Source organism: Notothenia rossii, assembly GCF_949606895.1.
Source record: "Notothenia rossii genome assembly, chromosome: 1".
Lineage (NCBI taxonomy): Eukaryota > Metazoa > Chordata > Actinopteri > Perciformes > Nototheniidae > Notothenia > Notothenia rossii.
Window position 1 is genome coordinate 1,074,518 of NC_136912.1, and position 21,323 is coordinate 1,095,840.

The 21,323-nt window shown below is 44.1% G+C and overlaps 1 protein-coding gene across 3 annotated transcripts in view; it reads right to left on the bottom strand.

The window, feature by feature from the left end:
- Positions 1–11,514, bottom strand: part of LOC307030628 (alpha-tectorin-like) — a 27,386-nt gene extending 15,872 nt beyond the window's left edge. For 2 of the 3 annotated variants that reach the window (XM_079667165.1, XM_079667167.1), the window contains exons 1-7: positions 11,264–11,514; positions 9,691–9,719; positions 9,091–9,212; positions 3,924–4,133; positions 2,623–2,706; positions 1,571–1,667; positions 1,291–1,432 (exon numbers count right to left, since the gene is read on the bottom strand). In XM_079667165.1, coding sequence (XP_079523291.1) covers positions 1,291–1,432; positions 1,571–1,667; positions 2,623–2,706; positions 3,924–4,133; positions 9,091–9,212; positions 9,691–9,715 — 680 coding nt within the window. In that variant the 5' untranslated portion in view covers positions 9,716–9,719; positions 11,264–11,514. The remainder of the gene's footprint in view (positions 1–1,290; positions 1,433–1,570; positions 1,668–2,622; positions 2,707–3,923; positions 4,134–9,090; positions 9,213–9,690; positions 9,720–11,263) is intronic. The other variant, XM_079667166.1, reaches the window with a different exon arrangement.
- Positions 11,515–21,323: the final 9,809 nt, after the last annotated feature.

A 21,323-nucleotide genomic window follows, 5' to 3' on the forward strand; every position in this document is an offset into this window, starting at 1 on the left:
GAAACATGTGTAAAGCATGGAGGAGAGGTCAAAGGATCACTTTATAGGAACACTGCACACACACCGAGACGCTGAGCATCCATCTGGATCTCTTTTCATAAAGTGTCCATCACGAGGCCCACCATGTCAAAGAAGTGCAATGGGAAATAAGTGGAGGACGTTGTTTAGGATGTATAGACTGACCCGTTACCCAGCTGATCAGACACAATAATGGATGGACTTAAAACCCCTTTCCACTGAAATCAGAGCCGTGTTAGTTCGGACGGTTGGTTCTCCATGTTGGACCCGTTACCTGTTCATTTGACAGCACTGCTTACGTCCCTGCATTTTCCAGCTTAGGCAAAAACTACAGCAATGGCGGGCTGCATTGGAGCTGTGCTCTCGTTCAGATCCAGGTTGAAATGTTCCCACTAGGATTCAGAGGCATTCACCGTGGCTTTAGTGACAGTCAGTGATTCACTGCTGACTGTCACCAAAGCAACAGATGCATATTTCCCCAGTGATTCATACTTTGTTTAGTTTTAATGTACAATGTTTGATGTTAACTGCAAACGTTTCCCTATATCATATGGATGATGTTAGCATAGCCAGTCTGATGAAGCAATAACCAGATTAAGAACCATCAAACTAAATGAAACGTATTTAAAATATATAACACATGATGAACATTAGATGGTTACAGCGTTTTAATTATTCACCACAAATGCTTTGTAGGAGCACATGTTGCTATCATTGTGTCATTTGTCGTTTCTACCGGCGTTCTTTCAATAGGATTTCACTTGTGATCTGATATGACAACTTGTGTAGTCTACGGTATGAAGTGATCACACCTGAAAGCTGGTATAAAAACAACAGGAGAACGGGTCGTGCTGCTCCTCAAAGCGGGCCATGAGAGCGAGCGTATCTCTACGTTTGCCCGGGGAAAGTGGCGGGACATAAACAAAAGTGTGAGTCTCGTTTTGGTCACTTTGCTCGGCTCTAGTGATCTGACCCAGCCTCCACACAGATCTGGTTCTTGGTTCCAGTCCAGCAGTGCTCTGGTTCCTAATACGAGCCAGTTCAGCTCATGGAAACCATGAAAGGACTGGAGAGCTATCGGGCACTAGCTCCGAACTGACCCTGGAACTGCTTTGGTGGAAAGGGGTGATAGAAATAGGAACAGATTCATCAATAACTGCAATAATCCTCAGGTGGATAATATCCTCCCTCTCTCATGGGGGTTCGATCACATGGGACACTTTATTCAAATCAGTCAGACCTTTATTCCTGATAGAAAGAGCACATATTTACGTGTTGTCCGCTTGGCAAACCTCCTCGGGCCCACATGCAGTGACATTAGCGAGGACTGCAGACAGAGAACAGAGTTCAACAGAGCAGGGCTCTGCGCTGGGCCCTAAGTTGGGCATCTCTGAACCCGGCATTACAGCGCCACCTTGGGGGAGAATGGAGGTAATGATATTACACTTCAGTGACCACAGGCAGGATTTAAGATAGGGAAACAACAGACATGTTTTAATATCACATTTAACTTAGAGGTTCCCTTTCTTTGGGAACCCCCAGACCAGCTTACCTGAGCCTCTGCATCCACTCAGGTCTCGAAAAAAAGGTTGAACTGAAGGAGGCTTCCAGGTATCCACCACTGTGCCACCGACTTTTGTAGACATTTCCTAGTAAAGGATTAAACAGAATATATTTGTATGTATATTATTTATTTAACAGGGACATTGCACACAAAGAACCATTTCTGTAAATGTGCCAGAGTTAGCCAAGAGGCTCTTTCACATCTGTAGTCCCTGGACAGATGTTTGAACCTTAAAAACACATTTAAAATAACTAGTAAACACAATCTGTAAAAACAAAGGAAACCTCAACACTGTAAACATGAATGAAAGTGTTCTCTAGATGCCACTTGTGATATATTTCCTCCGATGTCGGGACATGAAGTCACATTGAGAGCAGTGGGGAGCTCCTTCATTATTCCAGATTGATATTTCTAATGACCTCCTTTGTCCACTTGAGGGCAGGAAGGAGCAGAGCCACCAGCTCCTGGTGCTGTGAGTCCAGCCTGCCCCGTTAGCTCTGCATGCTAGCAGCTACATGTGGTGTCACTGATAATAACTCTCTTTGTCTTTTATGCTAACACATGATGCTGAGTGACTTCTGCTTCCTGGAACTCTAAGGCTGTGTATGACATTATTTCTGACACCTATCTCTGTTTAGAAGAGAAAATAAGAAGAGTTTAAAAAGGAGAGGCTTAGAGGATCAAGCAGACTGCACTTATCTTCTCCATTCACCTATCCATGCTGAACTGAAAGCTTGTTCTGGATTCATATGAACGATGTCTGATAGTGACACAAAGTCATAACGGATCAAACAGCCTCAGTTCTCATTTCTCAGGGTGGTTAGGGCACAGAAGTCTTCTCAGTTCTCATTCAGAGTGAGTGTGAGGAAAGCTGGAAGACAGCAGCTTTCTAACATAAAGGATTTAGGATATGAGTTTCCCTGGCACACAGGAACAAACAGGAACACATTGCATTGGTATCAGGACCTGACAAAGTGTAACTCTAAACATCGGTGAGGCTGAAGGGTTAGGGTTAGGTAAGAGCCTCATGTCATACTTACTAAACTAGCAGAAAACGGACGGCCGACCTCATGAACTGTATTGCAAGCAGCTTGTAAACCATAATTGTAGAATGACAACTCCAACTGAAAGCAGGAACAGAGAGAGAAATATTAGGAAATGCTTCCAACATTTTACAAATAAACTTTGATTTGAAGTTGTCTTTGCCACACAATGTCTTTGAAATGTTCATTTTGTACAAACAGCTGGACAGCCAGTCAGAGTGTAACAGGGATCGGATCAGGACTCTAGGGATCCAGGACTTCTGTACCCGAATATTCGACTATTCGAATATTCGTTCGTTGGCCAACTATTCGGGTTTCAATTTCATTATTCGGATATTCTTTTTTTTTTTTTTTTTTTTTTTTTCTAAATGTATGCATTTAATAAAGGCGAATTGCCATATTCTTATACTATATTTATACTTTTGAATTGCACTGTTAAAATGCGGAAATATCTCAGCCTGTGCTCCTGACATCGCGTTCACTCACAGTCACAAACGCAAACGGCACGCTTCACCTCGCTTCACCTCGCTTCACCTCGCTTCACCTCGTTTCACCCACAAAATGCCGAAGACTTCAGCTGTGTGGGACCATTTTAAATCGGACGACGGTAAGAAGAATATGTGCCAAATATGCGATAAGAAACTGGCCTACCACGGTGGCACAACCACTCTGAAAAGTCACCGGATGCTGTGAGTAGTAGCCTAGCTTAGCTTAGCTTTTGTCAAGTTGCCATGGTGAAGCTGCTTTATCCGCCGTTTAAACAGTAACGTTACACATGATAAAAACGTGCACTTACTTTGCTTGGAAAATAGTTGCAAGCAAGCAATTGTTTTTTTATATTAGTTTTTTAATTGTATCCGAATAGTGAAAATAATAGGAGTAATGTGGGAACATCTGGGGCTAAGGCAACGGAATAAAGTCGAGTAGCTCAGCCTAATAATAACTTGTGTCCATAGGTGCATCCCAGCCATCAACATCCTCAACAATACAGCAGACCCTCCAGTTACCCTACAGAGGACACATTTAGTTTTAATGTTTGCGAGTACTGAGACAATAAATAAATATAAATCGTAATAGTATGCTCTTTCTGCGCTTCTGCTTAACAGCGTGTTGTCAGGTGTCTCGGATTCGGAGCGTGTTATGAAACCTTTTTGAAAAAATATATTAAAAAAAATAAAAAATGTATACAAAAAAAATAAAAATCTCTCAGCACCGAATATTCGAATATTCGCTGCTGATTACTGCCGAATATCCGGAGCCCGAAAAATGGTATTTGGGACAGCCCTACGAGGACTCACATTCAATGTACCACCTTTGAAGAACTGGAGAGCAACGATACCCAGTCCCTTGGTTTTGATGTTAAAAAGATAAGGGTGAGGGCGAAATGACATAGCAATCATAGTGTACGTCAGTTTGGTTGAAGCCATCTCGTTGGTCACCACACAATCAATGTCGTCCTCAGATGGGTCATTTTTGAGAAAAACTTCAGTCTTATTGCCGATCTTGGCCTGCAAAAACAAAAAAAGGAACAACAATATGAAGGCTTTGACTCCAACACAGCTTCGTTTCCTCTCCTCAAATGTTTGAGCTGCAAGGTGTGCTTTTAGCTACGGAGAAAAAAGATAGGATCAATGATGAGATCAAAACATTTCTCTCACTTTGGAAAAAACCTTTCTTCAAGCCACTGTCCAACAAGTCTTTATGTCTCCTTTCATACAGAGACACATGAGGAATCAAAGAGACGCGTCCAGCTGCTCCAAACCACTTCCTGTTGGCTCTAGTAATGATCTGCCCCTACTCCATTGAGCTGATCTGATCAGAGCCTGACCCCATAGACCCCAGAGGGAAATGTTACGCTCACTTTCCAGCTCAGGACAAGACTCACAGTGATGCATTATGGGACCAAGCCTGTCTCAGAGCGTCTGATACTGAATAGTATGAGGGGAAACTTTTATAATACCCAAAATAACAGCTGGCACAAAAAGCACACACTTTAAACTTTGTGTGTAATACTCAATTCATTCTCTGCCTTTAGAAACATGTCATTATTCATTTGCTCCCATGTTTACAGGCTGACACGCTGAAAGGTAACAAACCGCTTACATCTATATATAAATAAGATCAAGACAAAAACACTAGGGACTGATTCTGAGGACTGTGAGTTAGTACATATTAAACAGTGAGTTATGTGTAATATCTATAATACCTTTATTATGTGTAGTGTTGACAGTTCTGCTGTTTAAGTGGCCGTGACAGACCTGACCTTTACCTCTCCGACCTCTATTAAGCTTACCATTGATAAAAAGATGCTAAATTGGCTGTAAATGGAAAGGATGTAGTTTCCATCATGTCTGTTCAGACATGTGAAACCAGACATGTGAAACTAGACATGTGAAACCAGACATGTGAAACCAGACATGTGAAACCAGACATGTGAAACTAGACATGTGAAACCAGACATGTGAAACTAGACATGTGAAACCAGACATGTGAAACTAGACGTGTGAAACCAGACGTGTGAAACCAGACGTGTGAAACCAGACATGTGAAACCAGACATGTGAAACTAGACATGTGAAACCAGACATGTGAAACCAGACGTGTGAAACTAGACATGTGAAACCAGACATGTGAAACTAGACATGTGAAACCAGACATGTGAAACTAGACATGTGAAACTAGACGTGTGAAACCAGACGTGTGAAACCAGACATGTGAAACCAGACGTGTGAAACTAGACATGTGAAACCAGACATGTGAAACCAGACATGTGAAACTAGACGTGTGAAACCAGACGTGTGAAACCAGACATGTGAAACCAGACGTGTGAAACTAGACATGTGAAACTAGACATGTGAAACTAGACATGTGAAACCAGACATGTGAAACCAGACATGTGAAACTAGACATGTGAAACTAGACATGTGAAACCAAACATGTGAAACCAGACATGTGAAACTAGACATGTGAAACCAGACATGTGAAACCAGACATGTGAAACTAGACATGTGAAACCAGACATGTGAAACTAGACATGTTAAACCAGACATGTGAAACCAGACATGTGAAACTAGACATGTGAAACTAGACATGTGAAACCAGACATGTGAAACCAGACATGTGAAACTAGACATGTGAAACTAGACATGTGAAACCAGACATGTGAAACTAGACATGTGAAACCAGACATGTGAAATGTGAAACCAGACGTGTGAAAGCAGACGTGTGAAAGCAGACGTGTGAAACCAGACGTGTGAAACCAGACGTGTGAAACTAGACATGTGAAACCAGACGTGTGAAACTAGACATGTGAAACCAGACGTGTGAAAGCAGACATGTGAAACTAGACATGTGAAACCAGACATGTGAAACTAGACATGTGAAACCAGACATGTGAAACCAGACATGTGAAACTAGACATGTGAAACCAGACATGTGAAACTAGACATGTGAAACCAGACATGTGAAATGTGAAACCAGACGTGTGAAAGCAGACGTGTGAAAGCAGACGTGTGAAACTAGACATGTGAAACTAGACATGTGAAACTAGACATGTGAAACCAGACATGTGAAATGTGAAACCAGACGTGTGAAAGCAGACGTGTGAAACTAGACATGTGAAACTAGACATGTGAAACTAGACATGTGAAACCAGACATGTGAAACTAGACATGTGAAACCAGACGTGTGAAAGCAGACATGTGAAACTAGACATGTGAAACCAGACATGTGAAACTAGACATGTGAAACCAGACATGTGAAACTAGACATGTGAAACCAGACATGTGAAATGTGAAACCAGACGTGTGAAAGCAGACGTGTGAAACTAGACATGTGAAACTAGACATGTGAAACTAGACATGTGAAACCAGACATGTGAAACTAGACATGTGAAACCAGACGTGTGAAAGCAGACATGTGAAACTAGACATGTGAAACCAGACATGTGAAACTAGACATGTGAAACCAGACATGTGAAACTAGACATGTGAAACCAGACATGTGAAATGTGAAACCAGACGTGTGAAAGCAGACGTGTGAAAGCAGACGTGTGAAACCAGACGTGTGAAACCAGACGTGTGAAAGCAGACGTGTGAAAGCAGACGTGTGAAACCAGACGTGTGAAACTAGACATGTGAAACTAGACATGTGAAACCAGACGTGTGAAACTAGACATGTGAAACCAGACGTGTGAAAGCAGACGTGTGAAACCAGACGTGTGAAACTAGACATGTGAAACTAGACATGTGAAACCAGACATGTGAAACCAGACGTGTGAAACCAGACATGTGAAACTAGATAGAGCATTCTAAACTTTTGATTTGTTAATGAATTAAAGTATAAAGTTTATATATTTGAAATTGAAACGTTTAAAGAAAAAAACTTGATTCTAAACATGACATTGACAATGTGTTCTGCTTTCATGGAAAATGTTCATATTCCCTCTCTTTAAAATGACATGTCATTACTATAAGTCTTTATTTGTTGTATTTTTAAACCTTACATGTTTTAATGTTCAATAACTAAAACAGTTGTGACCTCCTTCTGACTCAAAGAGAGGAAGGGGGAGACCACCTGATGCAGAGAGGGAGGAGGAAGAAGACGTTAAAGAAGAATGGAGAAGGACCGAGACGGCTTTAGAACATTTGACTTGTGAACCTGTTGCTTTTGTATTTTTAACTTTACTCTTTGTTATTTTCTAGGTTTCTTGTAATGCTCTATTTTGGTTAAAACCTGAATAAAACCGGTTTGTACTTTCTACACTTCGACCCAACTCCTGGTCTCTCTCGTGGTTTCTGGAGGTATCTGCTTGGTCTTAGAGTGAGGTAAGAACACCCTTCCTTGGAAAAGGCTGACATTAGTTGATCATTTGGATTTGAAATTGAATAGAAACCCTGTTTAAGTTAAACTATAGTTTCACATTGGTCACTGTGGTTGATGTGGTTTTGATTGATGTTGAGATATGATATAAGCTCTGCTGATTTGGTGATGTCGCTGCTGTGATATTAATGTTTGACTCCGGCTGGGTTTGATTTTACATTTGCATTGTTTTAATTGGTATAAGGCAGTGTTCGCCAATCAGTCGATCGTGTGGTGCGGGTAGATCGCGGACCGTTAAAAAAAAAAGTAACAAAAGAAAGAAAAAGAAAATTAAAATAATAATGTTTGAAAAATACGTTTTTAGATGTAAACCTATCATCCACCACCCCGTTAGCCGGTGCCACTTGATTGACGTATATTTGAGACACCTCAATAATATAATACATTAACCGTGCTTTACGTGAACTTCATCATGACACAAGAGACGACGGCAGGACTGTAATTTCCCGTGTTTACTGAACGCAACAGAGGCAAGACACCAGACCAATCAGAGAGTTGCATGGAAATACACGTGTGCTTGTGTCATTCAAGCTCGGCTCTGTGTGTGTGTGGCAATAGCGCATTTAGTGAGAGAGAGAGGGAGAGAGAGAGGGAGAGTGGGAGGGAGAGAGAGGGACCGGTGCTAGCGTGGACCGTGATGTTAGCATCTGGTTAGCTAGCTGCACTAACGGACATAAGGAGCTGTTTGTTCCACAACAAGCTGGAGGAGAGTCCTCTCCTGTCAGACTGAGGGGCTCAGGTGAGCTAAAGGACTCTCTGAGTGTTTAGAACGGTTTTGTCACAAAGATTATTTCCACGGCACACCTTCATATGATCATTATAGTTATACAAACAATAAGAGAATAAATGAAAAACAGGTATGAAATACTATATGGCAGTAAAACAAGAATACAGTTTAATGTGATTTATAAAATATCCATAAAGAAAAAGAACATCTGTTTACAGTTCTGTTTCATCTGGGTGTTGAGAGAGGTATCCATAGATCTCTTAATGTTGCTCTCAAAGAGATTGATGCTTTTAACTTCAATATTTAAAAACAAATCTTCCCGGGGGAGCATCCCCCTGGACCCCCCTAGAGGAGGTGAGGATCCCCTAGAGGAGGTGAGGTCCTCCCCCCAATAGCACTTTACCCCTGCCTATATGCCGTGAGCTGATTATGGAGCCTTCATTGTAACAGTCATTCAGATGAGCCAGATATAAAAGGCCTCAAATTGGAAGCACTGTCTGGGCCGTCTTTTCCACTCAATTCTGCAATAGGTAGATCTCGCCTTTCACCTAGGCCGAGGTCGGTGATCTTGGGCTTAAAAAGGTTGGTGACCACTGGTATAAGGGGATCAAAATTGGGGGTTAGGGATTGTGGGTCCTGAAGCTGCCCTAATTACCAAGGGGTCTCCCAACGACAGAGGGATTCTCCTCCAGGGGCAGACACTGCTCTGGGGTTCTACCAGCCCACCAACATCTACTACACTATACACTCCGTTTTGCTATCCTAGCGGTCGGACATCCGAAGCTGGAGTGCCTAGAATAGGGATACGACGGGCAGTTTTAGAGGCCACGCAGTCAGGCAGGGGTTCATTGTACTCACGTGTAACCATGTGTATGTTTTTCCATAGAAAGTGATGGGAGCGACGCTGATGTCGATGTTTCCACCAGGAGCCTTCAGAGTGACCCTTACAGAGGCAGAGAGCTCCATCTGGCTGGCAGCAACTGCAGGAGTTCCAGGAGAAACACATCCATCAGAACAACCTGAACACTCATCGCTCCCTGAAGTCTCTCCTCTGACTTGAAGTGACACTCATCAGTGCAATGAGTGGATAATGATGTACTTATTTATTCTGTAAAACATGTGCTCCTTCAGGGTGAATGTACACAGGGTATCTGGGTTCTGTGTTATTCTTAAATACAAGTGGTTGAAGGCTAACCCCCTCATTAACTGAAGCCATCAACGTGTTGAATAAGAGCTACCCGTTCAGATTTAGATTGATTTCATGGATGAGCTCATGTTTTAAAAGTCTATCATTCAAACATGATCTTGTTTTATTTGCTCAAAGAAGACAGTAGAGTAGTGCGGGGCTATTACACACTCGCAGTGACTCTATGCACGGAGGACTTGACTTTGAAACACATTCATAAGGCCTTTCAAACACATGTTGTTTGTCACAGTGAAGCCTGCGATGCTGCTTACCTGCCAGCAGGAGGAGCAGCTTCATGACTCTGCACAGAGGAAGAGGCACAAACACCGGGTTAACGCACGATAACACAATAACAGCGTACACAAGGAAGGGTCCTCTGCAGGAAGTGGTTCATACACTTCCTGAAGATTCAAAACAATGTTCTCTAAACCCGTCAAATGCTCCCTGACTGATTCCCTGATTCCACCACTTTAGTGATGCAAAGAGGCTGTGAGCAAAACTGAGACATCGAGATAAGAAGACGTACTGGTGGTTTTTAACTGAACACATATCTGGAAACCATTTTCCTCAGCTTCACTATTGTTATCCAATGAACACACTTTCACACGTTATGTAAAGAACGGCCCAACTCTGTGAGGGTAGCACTGTGCACGAGTCACTTCAGGAGTAATGCCAATCCCACCGTGAGGTGTAGATGTAACTTTCTTTCTGTGTCGTTAGCATTAATATTTAAACAATCAGTGTGTTTCTGTTTCAATGCTTTACAAATGCACACACTTGTTACGAGAACTCACAACATTTATATCCTATTGATAATGCTCTCAAAGTGCTTCAGATAAATGAAAACTTTTAGATTTATAAAATATAACAATCCACAAGTGATGTGTGACATCACGTTTCGGACAGTTAGGCTAAACCCTTTAATCATGTATTCACAATAATCATATGGAGGTACCTACTTCAATCATTGTCTTACTCCTGCATGAAATGTTTAAAGTGCATGTTGTTCATTTATTGAAATGAACCTAGCCATAGAGCCAACTGTTTGGTATATGTTAAAGGTCTCCTGTTATACTATATATATATTATAGGTTTCAGAGATATAAAAAACCTGTCTCTGAAGTGTTTTGCTCCAAAGCCCAAACAGATCATTGTTCATCCCCCTCTATTTCAGGCCTGTGACTAAAGAGCTGATTCTGGGTCAGTAGCTTCAAACGTACCCGAGCTGCTGCTGGCCACGCCCCTTTGTGAGTCTCCTGACACACGGGGACACATGTCTATGTATGAAAGCATGATAGGTGACCTTTAAGTTCATGCAATGAATGTTTTTTTTACAATTTAAAAGTGTTGTGTTAGTTAATAAATAAATAAACAAGTTGTTCCTACTCACTATACTAACTTAACTTATTTATTGTGAGGCAATGAATTTGCATACTTTTTTTTAAAGTTACCACAACTTATTAAGTTTTACAATGTACGTTCTTCTACAGCAAAAAGTCTTTACCTCTATTAGTCTTCCGTAAACTTTTCTGTACTTAACTACTTCCACATCTTCAACCCACAAACTCGGTTCAAACATCAAAACGTTCATCTCAGTTAGGAATGCTATGAATAATATTCACCATAACTCATCCACATTTCACCACAGAAGTCAATGGAGAAACTGTTAAGACTTCAGCTGCTACCTGCTCCCCGTACGTTACTCAGAAAGCTCAGCATTCAGCATTCACACGGACCTCTCTTCAGCATCCTTTGTGTTTCTGAGGGGACTGGTCCCTGCACCGAGTCACAGGAGGCTTCCTGACGGAGCTGCAGGACCGTGAGGAGAAAGAAGTGGAGACTCACCGTCTGGAGGTCCTGGAGGTCTGGGGCAGCTGATACTTCTATTGAGGTCCTGGTCCTGGTCCTGGAGGTCTGGGGCAGCTGATACTTCTCTTGAGGTCCTGGTCCTGGTCCTGGAGGTCCGGGGCAGCTGATACTTCTCTTGAGGTCCTGGTCCTGGTCCTGGAGGTCTGGGGCAGCTGATACTTCTCTTGAGGTCCTGGTCCTGGTCCTGGAGGTCTGGGGCAGCTGATACTTCTCTTAAGGTCCTGGTCCTGCAGATACAGCTCTGATCTGGCGCTGTGTCTCGCTCCGTCTGTTTTTATACTGCTCCTCGAGCCCCTAAAGACTGATGCAAACAATCCTGAAAGCTTCTCTGGTTAATCGTGTAATTAAAATTTCAGAACGCCCAGAGCAAATAATTTGCTTTGTGGCCCTCGTAAACAGGTTTCTACTAAATCTCTAAAGCACAGGTAACAAACTCAACCTCTTAATATCAGTCGTGTGTTTGTGTGTGTGTGTGTGTGTGTGTGTGTGTGTGTGTGTGTGTGTGTGTGTGTGTGTGTGTGTGTGTGTGTGTGTGTGTGTGTGTGTGTGTGTGTGTGTGTGTGTGTGTGTGTGTGTGTGTGTGTGTGTGTGTGTGTGTGTGTGTGTGTGTGTGTGTGTGTGTGTGTGTGTGTGAGTGAAATAAACGATGAAAAGCACATTAGTTATGAATACAATTCAAGCTGGATAAAAGCACTACAAATAAATATAACATATCATATAGTCCTGGCCTCCCCAAATCATATGGTTATATACATAATAACTTGTACATAATAACTTGTTATCATATATACATGATAACAAGGACTGCTGTTCATCTACACATCAGTGGAACACGTTGATTTTGGGGAGGCCAGGACTGTATGATATGTTATATGTATTTGTAGTGCTTTTATCTGCTGATTAAGAACACAACTTGTTCCCCACTGGTCCCATTCATCTGTCAATAGAGCCATTTGAAACTGGGATGGCTCTGGCAGAATGTTGTCCAACAGGAAGTGAAGACATGAAGACGATCCGTGTTTTTGATTGACCTGGCATCACATTAATGTTTTGGTGCCAGAAGTCAATAAGTACACTTTTAATTAAAACACCCTTGTTTGCTTGACAAATAATTGAAAAAGAACAGGTGGAGTCCTTTCTGGCCATGCCAACCAACATCATTCCTGTAAGTGACATCTGATCTGGAGTAACCTCTTAACAATTCTCAGTAAATATATCAGCTGTTCTTGTTGTTGTCCTGAGTTTGAATCTTTAGGGTTTATTGTTTGTTGAAGTAAACATATCAGCTGTTCTTGTTGTTGTCCTGAGTTTGAATCTTTAGGGTTTATTGTTTGTTGAAGTAAATATATCAGCTGTTCTTGTTGTTGTCCTGAGTTTGAATCTTTAGGGTTTATTGTTTGTTGAAGTAAACATATCAGCTGTTCTTGTTGTTGTCCTGAGTTTGAATCTTTAGGGTTTATTGTTTGTTGAAGTAAACATATCAGCTGTTCTTGTTGTTGTCCTGAGTTTGAATCTTTAGGCTTAAGACTTATCTTTTTGCCGCTGCTTTTAATTGAAACTGAGCCGTTGTGTTTCGTTTTTGGTTAATGAACATTTGGGGCTAGTAACCCAGGGAATCAGTGTCAGGGGACTTTGTCCTGGCTGGTTTTCTCTGTGTATGCTGCTCGGGAGGTATGTGCCATGCAAGCATACACAGCTCATGTTCGGAGAAACCTTAAAGAAAGGCATCAGTAAAATGAAACTTCTCTGTGAACTATTCATATCTTAAACTGCACTGTACATTTTTAATAATCTTTTTTTTTTATGATTGTTTTTAAAATGCCTTTGTCTGATTGTCTGTTTTTGTAAAGCACCTTGAATTGCCTTGTGTTGAAAGGTGCTGACAAAGGTGACGGCTGTTTCTAGCCCAGCATCAGGCCAAGCCCTCTTCAAGTGAGTGTTCAGGTTCTTGGAGGCGTACGTCCCCGTTGTGAAAAGGAAGAACCCGATAAGCCCTCTTTTATCACCATCCACCGCATGACCCAGCTAAACTCCTTTACTGCAAGCACCAGCCGTGCTTCACCAAATGTCTTGGCAGTCTTGTGATCCTGCACGTGGATGATGTAGCCCTCAGCAGTGCCCCTTCTGTCCGCCTCAAAGACCTCAGTGTTGGTCATGTTTGCGTACACACCCGGACGGTGGCCATACAGGAGGCTCCAATGGAGGGTTAGATAGCCATATAGCAGGTACTGGGTGATTGAGGTCGGATTGCTAGCCATCAGGTCAAGGAGATCAGGGATGCGCTTCTCAGCGGCCGTCATGGCGACGAGAAGCTCCGCCTGGCTCGGCAGACGATCCAGCTTGTTCCTCTTCACCTTAAACTGGTGGACGGTGACGGACTTTTTCAAGTTGTTCCTGTTGGCTGTCACCTCTCTGATGATGTGGGTCATATCAGACTGGGTGAGCCTGCACCCCCGGAGCTTTGACTCAGACAAGTACCTCAGGGAATGGTTCACATTCTTCAGGAACAACAGCGATGTTGTGACTGCCCGGCCCGACTCTGAAATATACTCGCTCCAGCCATGGACCCTCTTTGTGTCTTTTAGGAACAGCCGGTCTGACAGCCGGTCAAAACCATGGGCCATGAATACAAGGAAGTTCTTTATCCGGCTGACCTTGGACAGACAATTTTCTTTCCGTTGTACTGTCGGTGCGACACCCTCACAATGATCCCTGTATGTCTGAATGTACGTCTCCATGCTTTTAGGCAACGTGATTTCACGCATGGTATTCCCCCGTCCCTTCCCAGTGGACCAGTGATTTGGGGGAGAGGGCCAGTCCTTAGCCAGATTAGCTTTCAGCTTATTGTAAACAGACGCACGGGTCTTCTGGCATACAGGGGTCTCACTACCGGAGGCTTCTGGGGACCGCATGACAGACTTGACCGGGGTCTTGAGAGGGGTATTGCTGCCGGAGGCTACTGTGTTTATGCCGGAGGTACTTGAGATTGCCAGGCCCTTAAATCGTATACATTCTTCCTCTTCCTCAAGCACAGCAGCAGTGGCACTCTGCTTCCTGGGTTTTAGCCCCTTTTTGAACCTGGAGCGCAGGGTCTTCACCTCATCAATGATGGCATGCTTCTGAGCCCTCAATGCCACCTTGTCCAGCCTCACCTGCCTGCACTCCTCTTCGTCACACTCGGTATGTGGGGAGAAGGGTGGAGGGTGCACCGGGTATTCCTCCTCATTGTCTATATCCAATAATGTAGCCATTCCAATGATGGGATTAGTCTCTCGGAGGTCATGGAGCAACTGCAGGGCCACACTATGCTTCAGCCTTGCCTTGACCTGATGTGCCTCATCTCGGGAGAACTCAGGGTGGTCATGAGTTACATGACGGTCTAGTCTCTTCCCAGCATACGAACACCCTGTGATGGGACAGGGTTTGGTCCGAACATTTATTCTGCCACTGGCCATTTTAAGAATGATGCCTCTTTCCTCCAGGTTCCGCACTGCATGTTTGTGCTTAAGGTGCTTGTTCAACGCCAGATAGAAGAGTCTGCACGCCGGGCATTCGGACGACATCCTTACTAAAACAGACACAATGAATTCTATTTAAAAAAATATATAATTCTCCGTTTATATGCGTTAGCGTAACCGGTGATTGCAACCATGGGTCCGATGCTTCAATGCATGGTACACGGACCAAGGGAGGACTTGGGTTGCCACCGGGTTAAATGGTCCCACCTCCACACCAACGCGGTGCTGGTGATGGCAACATTGGGTCCGATGCATCAATTCATGGTGCCCCGACCATGAGAGGGTTTGGGGTGCCCCGGAACCAGGCAGTACCCCAGCAGGAAACACGTTTTATGGTGAAAGGAGGAAAGAGTGATAGAACCGGGGTAAAGCAAAGAAAGTGTCCGACAATAGTGACTTGTGAGGCGGCCAGAGAGTGAGAAAATGTACCCGAAAATAGTGTCTCATAATTCATCCAGAGACCAATTTGCAAACTTAAAGTTTGGTAAGAACAAGGCTGGGGGGGGTCTCCAGGCAACACATTTATCCGAGCCAGAGTGCACATGGAGCGGACACATTCCTCCATGAAATCAGACACCCGTTTTTTTTCTGAGCCCTCTCAAAAACCGGGTTTCCGATTTCGTGCAGACAGTAGTCTGAAATGGATGATTTAATTTTTTTGACGGAGAAGGGGAAGCTTGGTTTCCCCTCTCCGTTGTAAGTTGCAACGGAGAAGTGGAAAAGTGTCCGGGGCTTCGGTCCGAAGCGCCAACAGGTTGAGCTTTTTCGAGCCCCTTCTCTCCGCTTCTCCGTTGGCACTCTGCCGTTTTTTGAAATTGTGCTACTACCAAGACAGAGACTGCGAAAAGCAACTATCTGTGGCCCCAAACAGACCGCCAAAGGACGGACTACAGAGCTCCAGCATCTCTCCCTAACAGTGGCAAACAGGTTATTTCACACCTCCAGGACAGAGACCGCGAAAAGCACCTCTCTGTAGCCCCTCACAGACCATCAAAGGACGGACTAAGCAGCTCCAGCATGTCTCCCTAACATGCACACTTCCATAACATCGCACACTGTGAGACCCCGGGCCCCCGGACTTAAGCACTCCCCCACGGACTAAACCCAGATGTTCACACCCTACAGAACCTCATGCCCCTGGAAACCCTAAAAGGGGGGGGTGGATTTTGCGGTGCTTTACCCTCCGCCCATCAGCATCCATATTCGGCCTTCTTCACGGCACCCCCCCCCCCCCCTGTGCTGGAGGTACACACTTTAACTGTTTTGTCATATTTTGTCTTTCCACCGGTGGGTGCGCCTGGCAAAGCTGTGTACCCAAACTCAAGCACTCTCACTCTGACTAAACACATAAGGACATCCGGGTAAGACCTTAGTGCCCCTTAGTGCCCCTGGTATGCCATGTCGTTAAACGAGCTCAGTAATGTTCTTGGTCACGCTTCATATTGGGTGGCCCGGGAGGGAAGAGAGAGGCAGGGGGTTACCCCCACGCAGCACACCCTCCCGGCCATCAGAGTCGAACCCGCAGTTCGGAGGAACCGACAGCCAGAGCACCGGCACGTGGACCGGGGGAGAAGGCCCTCCGATGGCGGGTCGCGTTTGCCGTTCGATCAGTGAGGTCGGAGGAGAAGAACCCGCAGTTCGGAGGAACCGACCGCCAGAGCACCGGCACGAGGCCGGGCCGGCGGAGGCCCTCCGATGGCGGGTTGCGTTTGCCATTCGATCAGTGAGAAATCAGGAAAATACTCTGTTATCTTTGGGTAGAACCAGAGAAAAGGGGTAAAAATGGAAAAATTGTATCCCAAAATACTGTCTCTTAAGGCGGGTAGAGTCCCATCAAACTCCCCTTGCATTCCTCCAGAGTCTGGAAATACTCTGTTATCTTTTGGGAGAACCATAAAAACGGGCCAATTGTGGCCGAAAATAGTGCATCATAATGCAGGTAGAGTCTTTTATCTGCTTGGAGGGTCGGGGTCGTAGCCTTTCTGACTCAGAGGGGGAGTCCAGGTCTTGGGACGCATTACCTGAGGTTAAATAAATCAAACCCTTTAAACAACACAATTAATGTGTACTAATGTTATGACAAAAACTCCTACAAATTATTTCATCCATTGCTACACATTTACCCAACATAACTCTTTCAGGAAACCATTTTCTCCTATAAACTGTTTCAAGCATCACATATTCCACACACTACAAAAGAACCTCTCCATATCTTCTCCAATATTTTAAATCCCACTGTTTCTTAGATCAGTAGTAAACCTGCAGAGCACACACATCAGATCACAGTAATGTAAATTGACTCAAGTGTAGGCCTATGTCTACTTTCCATTATACTTATTACTTTTGGTGAACATTTGTTTATATTATCTAAATTCCTTGTCTATGATATGCAAACAGTTTGAGTGTAAACATGTGTTTTTCTCTATGTATTTACACTCTATGGATTCTTGAGTTTACTCATCTCCTGGTGCTGTCGGTCCTACAAATGTTAGCAAACACAAAACTGCAACTACAACATTTATAGATAAACCATCCATCCATCTTCTCCCGCTTATCCGTGGTCGGGTCGCGGAGGTATCAGTCCCAGCAGAGAGCCCCAAACTTTCTTTTCCCTGGCCACATCAACCAGCTCTGACTGGGGGGTCCCAAGGTGCTCCCAGGCCAGAGAAGAGATATAATCCCTCCACCTGGTTCTAGGTCTACCCCTTGGTCTCCTCCCAGCTGGACGTGCCTGGAACACCTCCCTAGGGAGGCGCCCAGGTGGCATCCTAACTAGGTGCCCGAACCACCTCAACTGGCTCCTTTCGACGCGAAGGAGGAGCGGTTCAACTCCGAGTCCCTCCCGGATGACCGAACTTCTCACCTTATCCCTAAGGGAGACGCCAGCCACCCTGCGGAGAAAACCCATCTCGGCCGCTTGTACCCGCGATCTCGTTCTTTTGGTCATGACCCATCCTTCATGACCATAGGTGAGGGTAGGAAGGGAAATGTCCCGGTAGACAGAGAGCTTTGCCTTCTGGCTCAGCTCCCTTTTCGTCACAACGGTGCGGTAAAGCGACTGCAGTACCGCTCCCTCTGCTCCGATTCTCCGACCCATCTCACGCTCCATTGTTCCCTCACTCGAGAACAAGACCCCGAGATACTTGAACTCCTTCACTTGGGGTAAGGACTCATTCCCTACTTGGAGTGGACAGTCCATCGGTTTCCTGCTGAGAATATATATATTTGCTTGTGTGTGTGAGCGTGACACGCATTGCAAACTGCAAGTTTACCTTGACTTTCTAACGCTTCTAACGCCTTTTTTGCCGAGGTTCAAGGCACTGGCTACAGACAAACAGTGCCATGTCTCCCACTAGTTCAAGCCACCATACTGTATGTATGTATTGAATGTGTAGAGGGATACAGGGGGCGCCAATTGCCGACAGGCAAGGCAGGCAAGTGCTTGGACAAGAAGGGGGCCCCCAAAGAAGGTAGATTAAGAAGGTCCACAGCAATGACAACATGAAAAACCCTTTAATTTACAGCAACGACATTTCGGGAAACCCCCTCAAGGCGGCCCCATGCATAGCGCGCTGTAAGAAACTGCTTCTTCACTTCAGTTTCGTTTCTCCGCTCCCGGGGGGGGGGGGGGGGGGGGGGACACTTTACTGGCATTGATCCGGACCAGGGACCTTGTATAACATTTAAAGTGGACCTTTAGTAAAAAAGTTTGAGTACCCCTGATATAATATATATATATTATATAAAATAAGATTCAATTAGATAAGATAAAATAAGATTATATAAGATTATATAAAATAAGCAACTCGGTATCACGGCAAGACGTGAACATGTGACGATTTACCATGCTGGGAGACGTGAAGATGTCACGATTTCGTCCCTTCAATGGTGACAGTTACACGGTATTGTTAACCCATGTTGACCAGTGGAGATATACCCGGAAATGCCAAGCAAATGCTACCCCGACGGTCGGTTGTTATTGTCAATATTAATATAATAGTGATTTATTTTTTTAATAGTCACACTCGATTACACCAAATTTCTTGTTGCCCCAGCTGGTCGACACCTCTTTTAGCAGAAACAAAGGCTACATTAATGTATTAAATCGATGTTAATCCATGTGTGTGGATGTGGAATTAACGGACATGACGTGCGATTGCGTTGCCAGGCAACAGCTTTGGTTCATGTTAATTTACAATCTATTCAACTAGAACCGTAGTTATATTTAAAAACATTTTAGAAGGACTCACAAAATACTTTAATGTAAATTAAAATGTGAATGTGAAGGAATGTGTGTATAATAAAATACATCCTTCATTAACAATACCGGAAACAGACGTAGGCAAGATCCTCAACTCGGTGATTCGATGGTTTAGCCGCAATGCACGTCGGGAAATGGTGTTTATGTGATGTGAAATCCGAAAACATTTTTTAAAAATAAAATAATACTTTATTGAGTGTGCTTGCTTTTCTCTTTGAAAGTCATCACATAACGGCATTTTAATACACGGTTCGGCTGCATTACATATTACAGATCTGCAGTAGTTCTCTATTTATAGAGCCCTGATGAGAAGACTTCTAGACAAACAGGAAGAACTGCCGCCAAAACTGAAAACGTGACGTGGATCATAAATATATCAGCAATCAAACAACATCTTTCATTTCTTTTCACACAATACGTCTCCTCGCAGGATCAACACTAATTCAGCTGACTTTTATATTTGATCCAATCGGTAGATAGGCTGTATTTACACCATAAAGGTGCACAGCTGATAGAAAGGGACACCTGGTGGTTAAAGCACACACACACGCACGCACACACACACACACACGCGCGCGCGCGCACGCACGCACGCACGCACGCACGCACGCACGCACGCACGCACACACACACACACACACACACACACACACACACACACACACACACACACACACACACACACACATACACACACACACACACACACACACACTGTCCCCTCTTCTTCATGTCTCTTCTACATCAACATGTGTCCCCTCTTCTTCATGTCTCTTCTACATCAACATGTGTCCCCTCTTCTTCATGTCTCTTCTACATCAAGCTGTGTCCCCTCTTCTCCATGTCTTTTCTACATCAACATGTGTCCCCTCTCCTTCATGTCTATTCTACATCAACATGTGTCCCCTCTTCTTCATGTCTCTTCTACATCAACATGTGTCCCCTCTTCTTCATGTCTCTTCTACATCAACATGTGTCCCCTCTGTGGAAAGAGACTCTGAAAGTTTCAAGAACAAAGATTCTCTCTCTTTTTGATCCATTTCTATAAAAACCTGTCTGAAAATGAGCTGATCAGATTTTGGCCACTTGATGATGTCATAACGATGTTTTGTCTTGTGTAACCATTAGCCAATCAGCAACCAAGGTACCCCCCCCCCCCCCCCCCCCCTCCCCCTTATCACCTGAATCTCCTCCTAGAGCTCCATTGAGTTCTTTGTAACCAAATGTCTCTCAGAGGGGCGTGGGGAGGGGCTCCTTATTTTCATCTAAAGTAACAGACAGAGAATCAGCACTTTGGAAACAGGGCTGAAACCAGTGGCGGCTGGTGGAAATTATTTTAGGTGGGGCTATTGTAATGGTGAATAAACCACACGGGGAACATTTTGAGAAATTACCCCTTAAATTAAATTGGCTTCACTATTTCATCGTTGCTGTTGTATGATTGGTGTTTAGCTACGGTATTTAGCGTCTACAGCACCTCCGCTTTTAGGGTTGACGTAGACCCAAACGTGGCCCGGAGGTCCCCCGGTGTTGTTGCGGGAGCTGCTGCACTAGCTAACACTCCACTAGCTAACGCTAAACTAGCTAACGCTACATTAAGAAAACAAACGCTTATTTCTTTTGCAAAAGGTGCATCGGGCTTCAAACACGTTCCCCTCCACTGGTTTCAACCAAGCACTAAATTAGATGTTTTCCAACCAAATACGGTTGAACTGACACTTCCCCATATTAATTTGGAAGTAGATTCGAAGATACATGAGTTTCTGACTGCCGCAAGCTGAAGCTTGGTTGCTAGGTTACTAGCTGGGTGTCCTCCAATAAGGGGCCAGGGGAAACAAAGTTAGTGATTACTGGTTCCATGTTGATTTAATTTAATACAAATTGTTGGGGGGAACTGAAAGGCTATTACCGTACTTGTTACTTTGCAGCCCGGACATTTCCCCCAAAACACATTTAGACGCTATCGCAACACAGAAGTACCTTTCAAATCCCATCATTTTTAAGACCTTCTTATTTTTTTGGTCATATTTAAGACCTTTTTAAGGCCTTACATTCAGATTATCAAATGTAAGACTTTTTAAGACCTCGCGGGAACCCTGATTGGCTGAAATTATGTTTCGGAGCCATAGCTTACAGATAGCAACAGTCAGCTGCTAGTGGCTGCTGCTGCACTGGTTGAGGGCTCCTCTCTTAGCGCCCAGACGAGAGAGGGTAATGATACACGGGCAAGGCCAGGCAGGAAACATGTGACTTATCA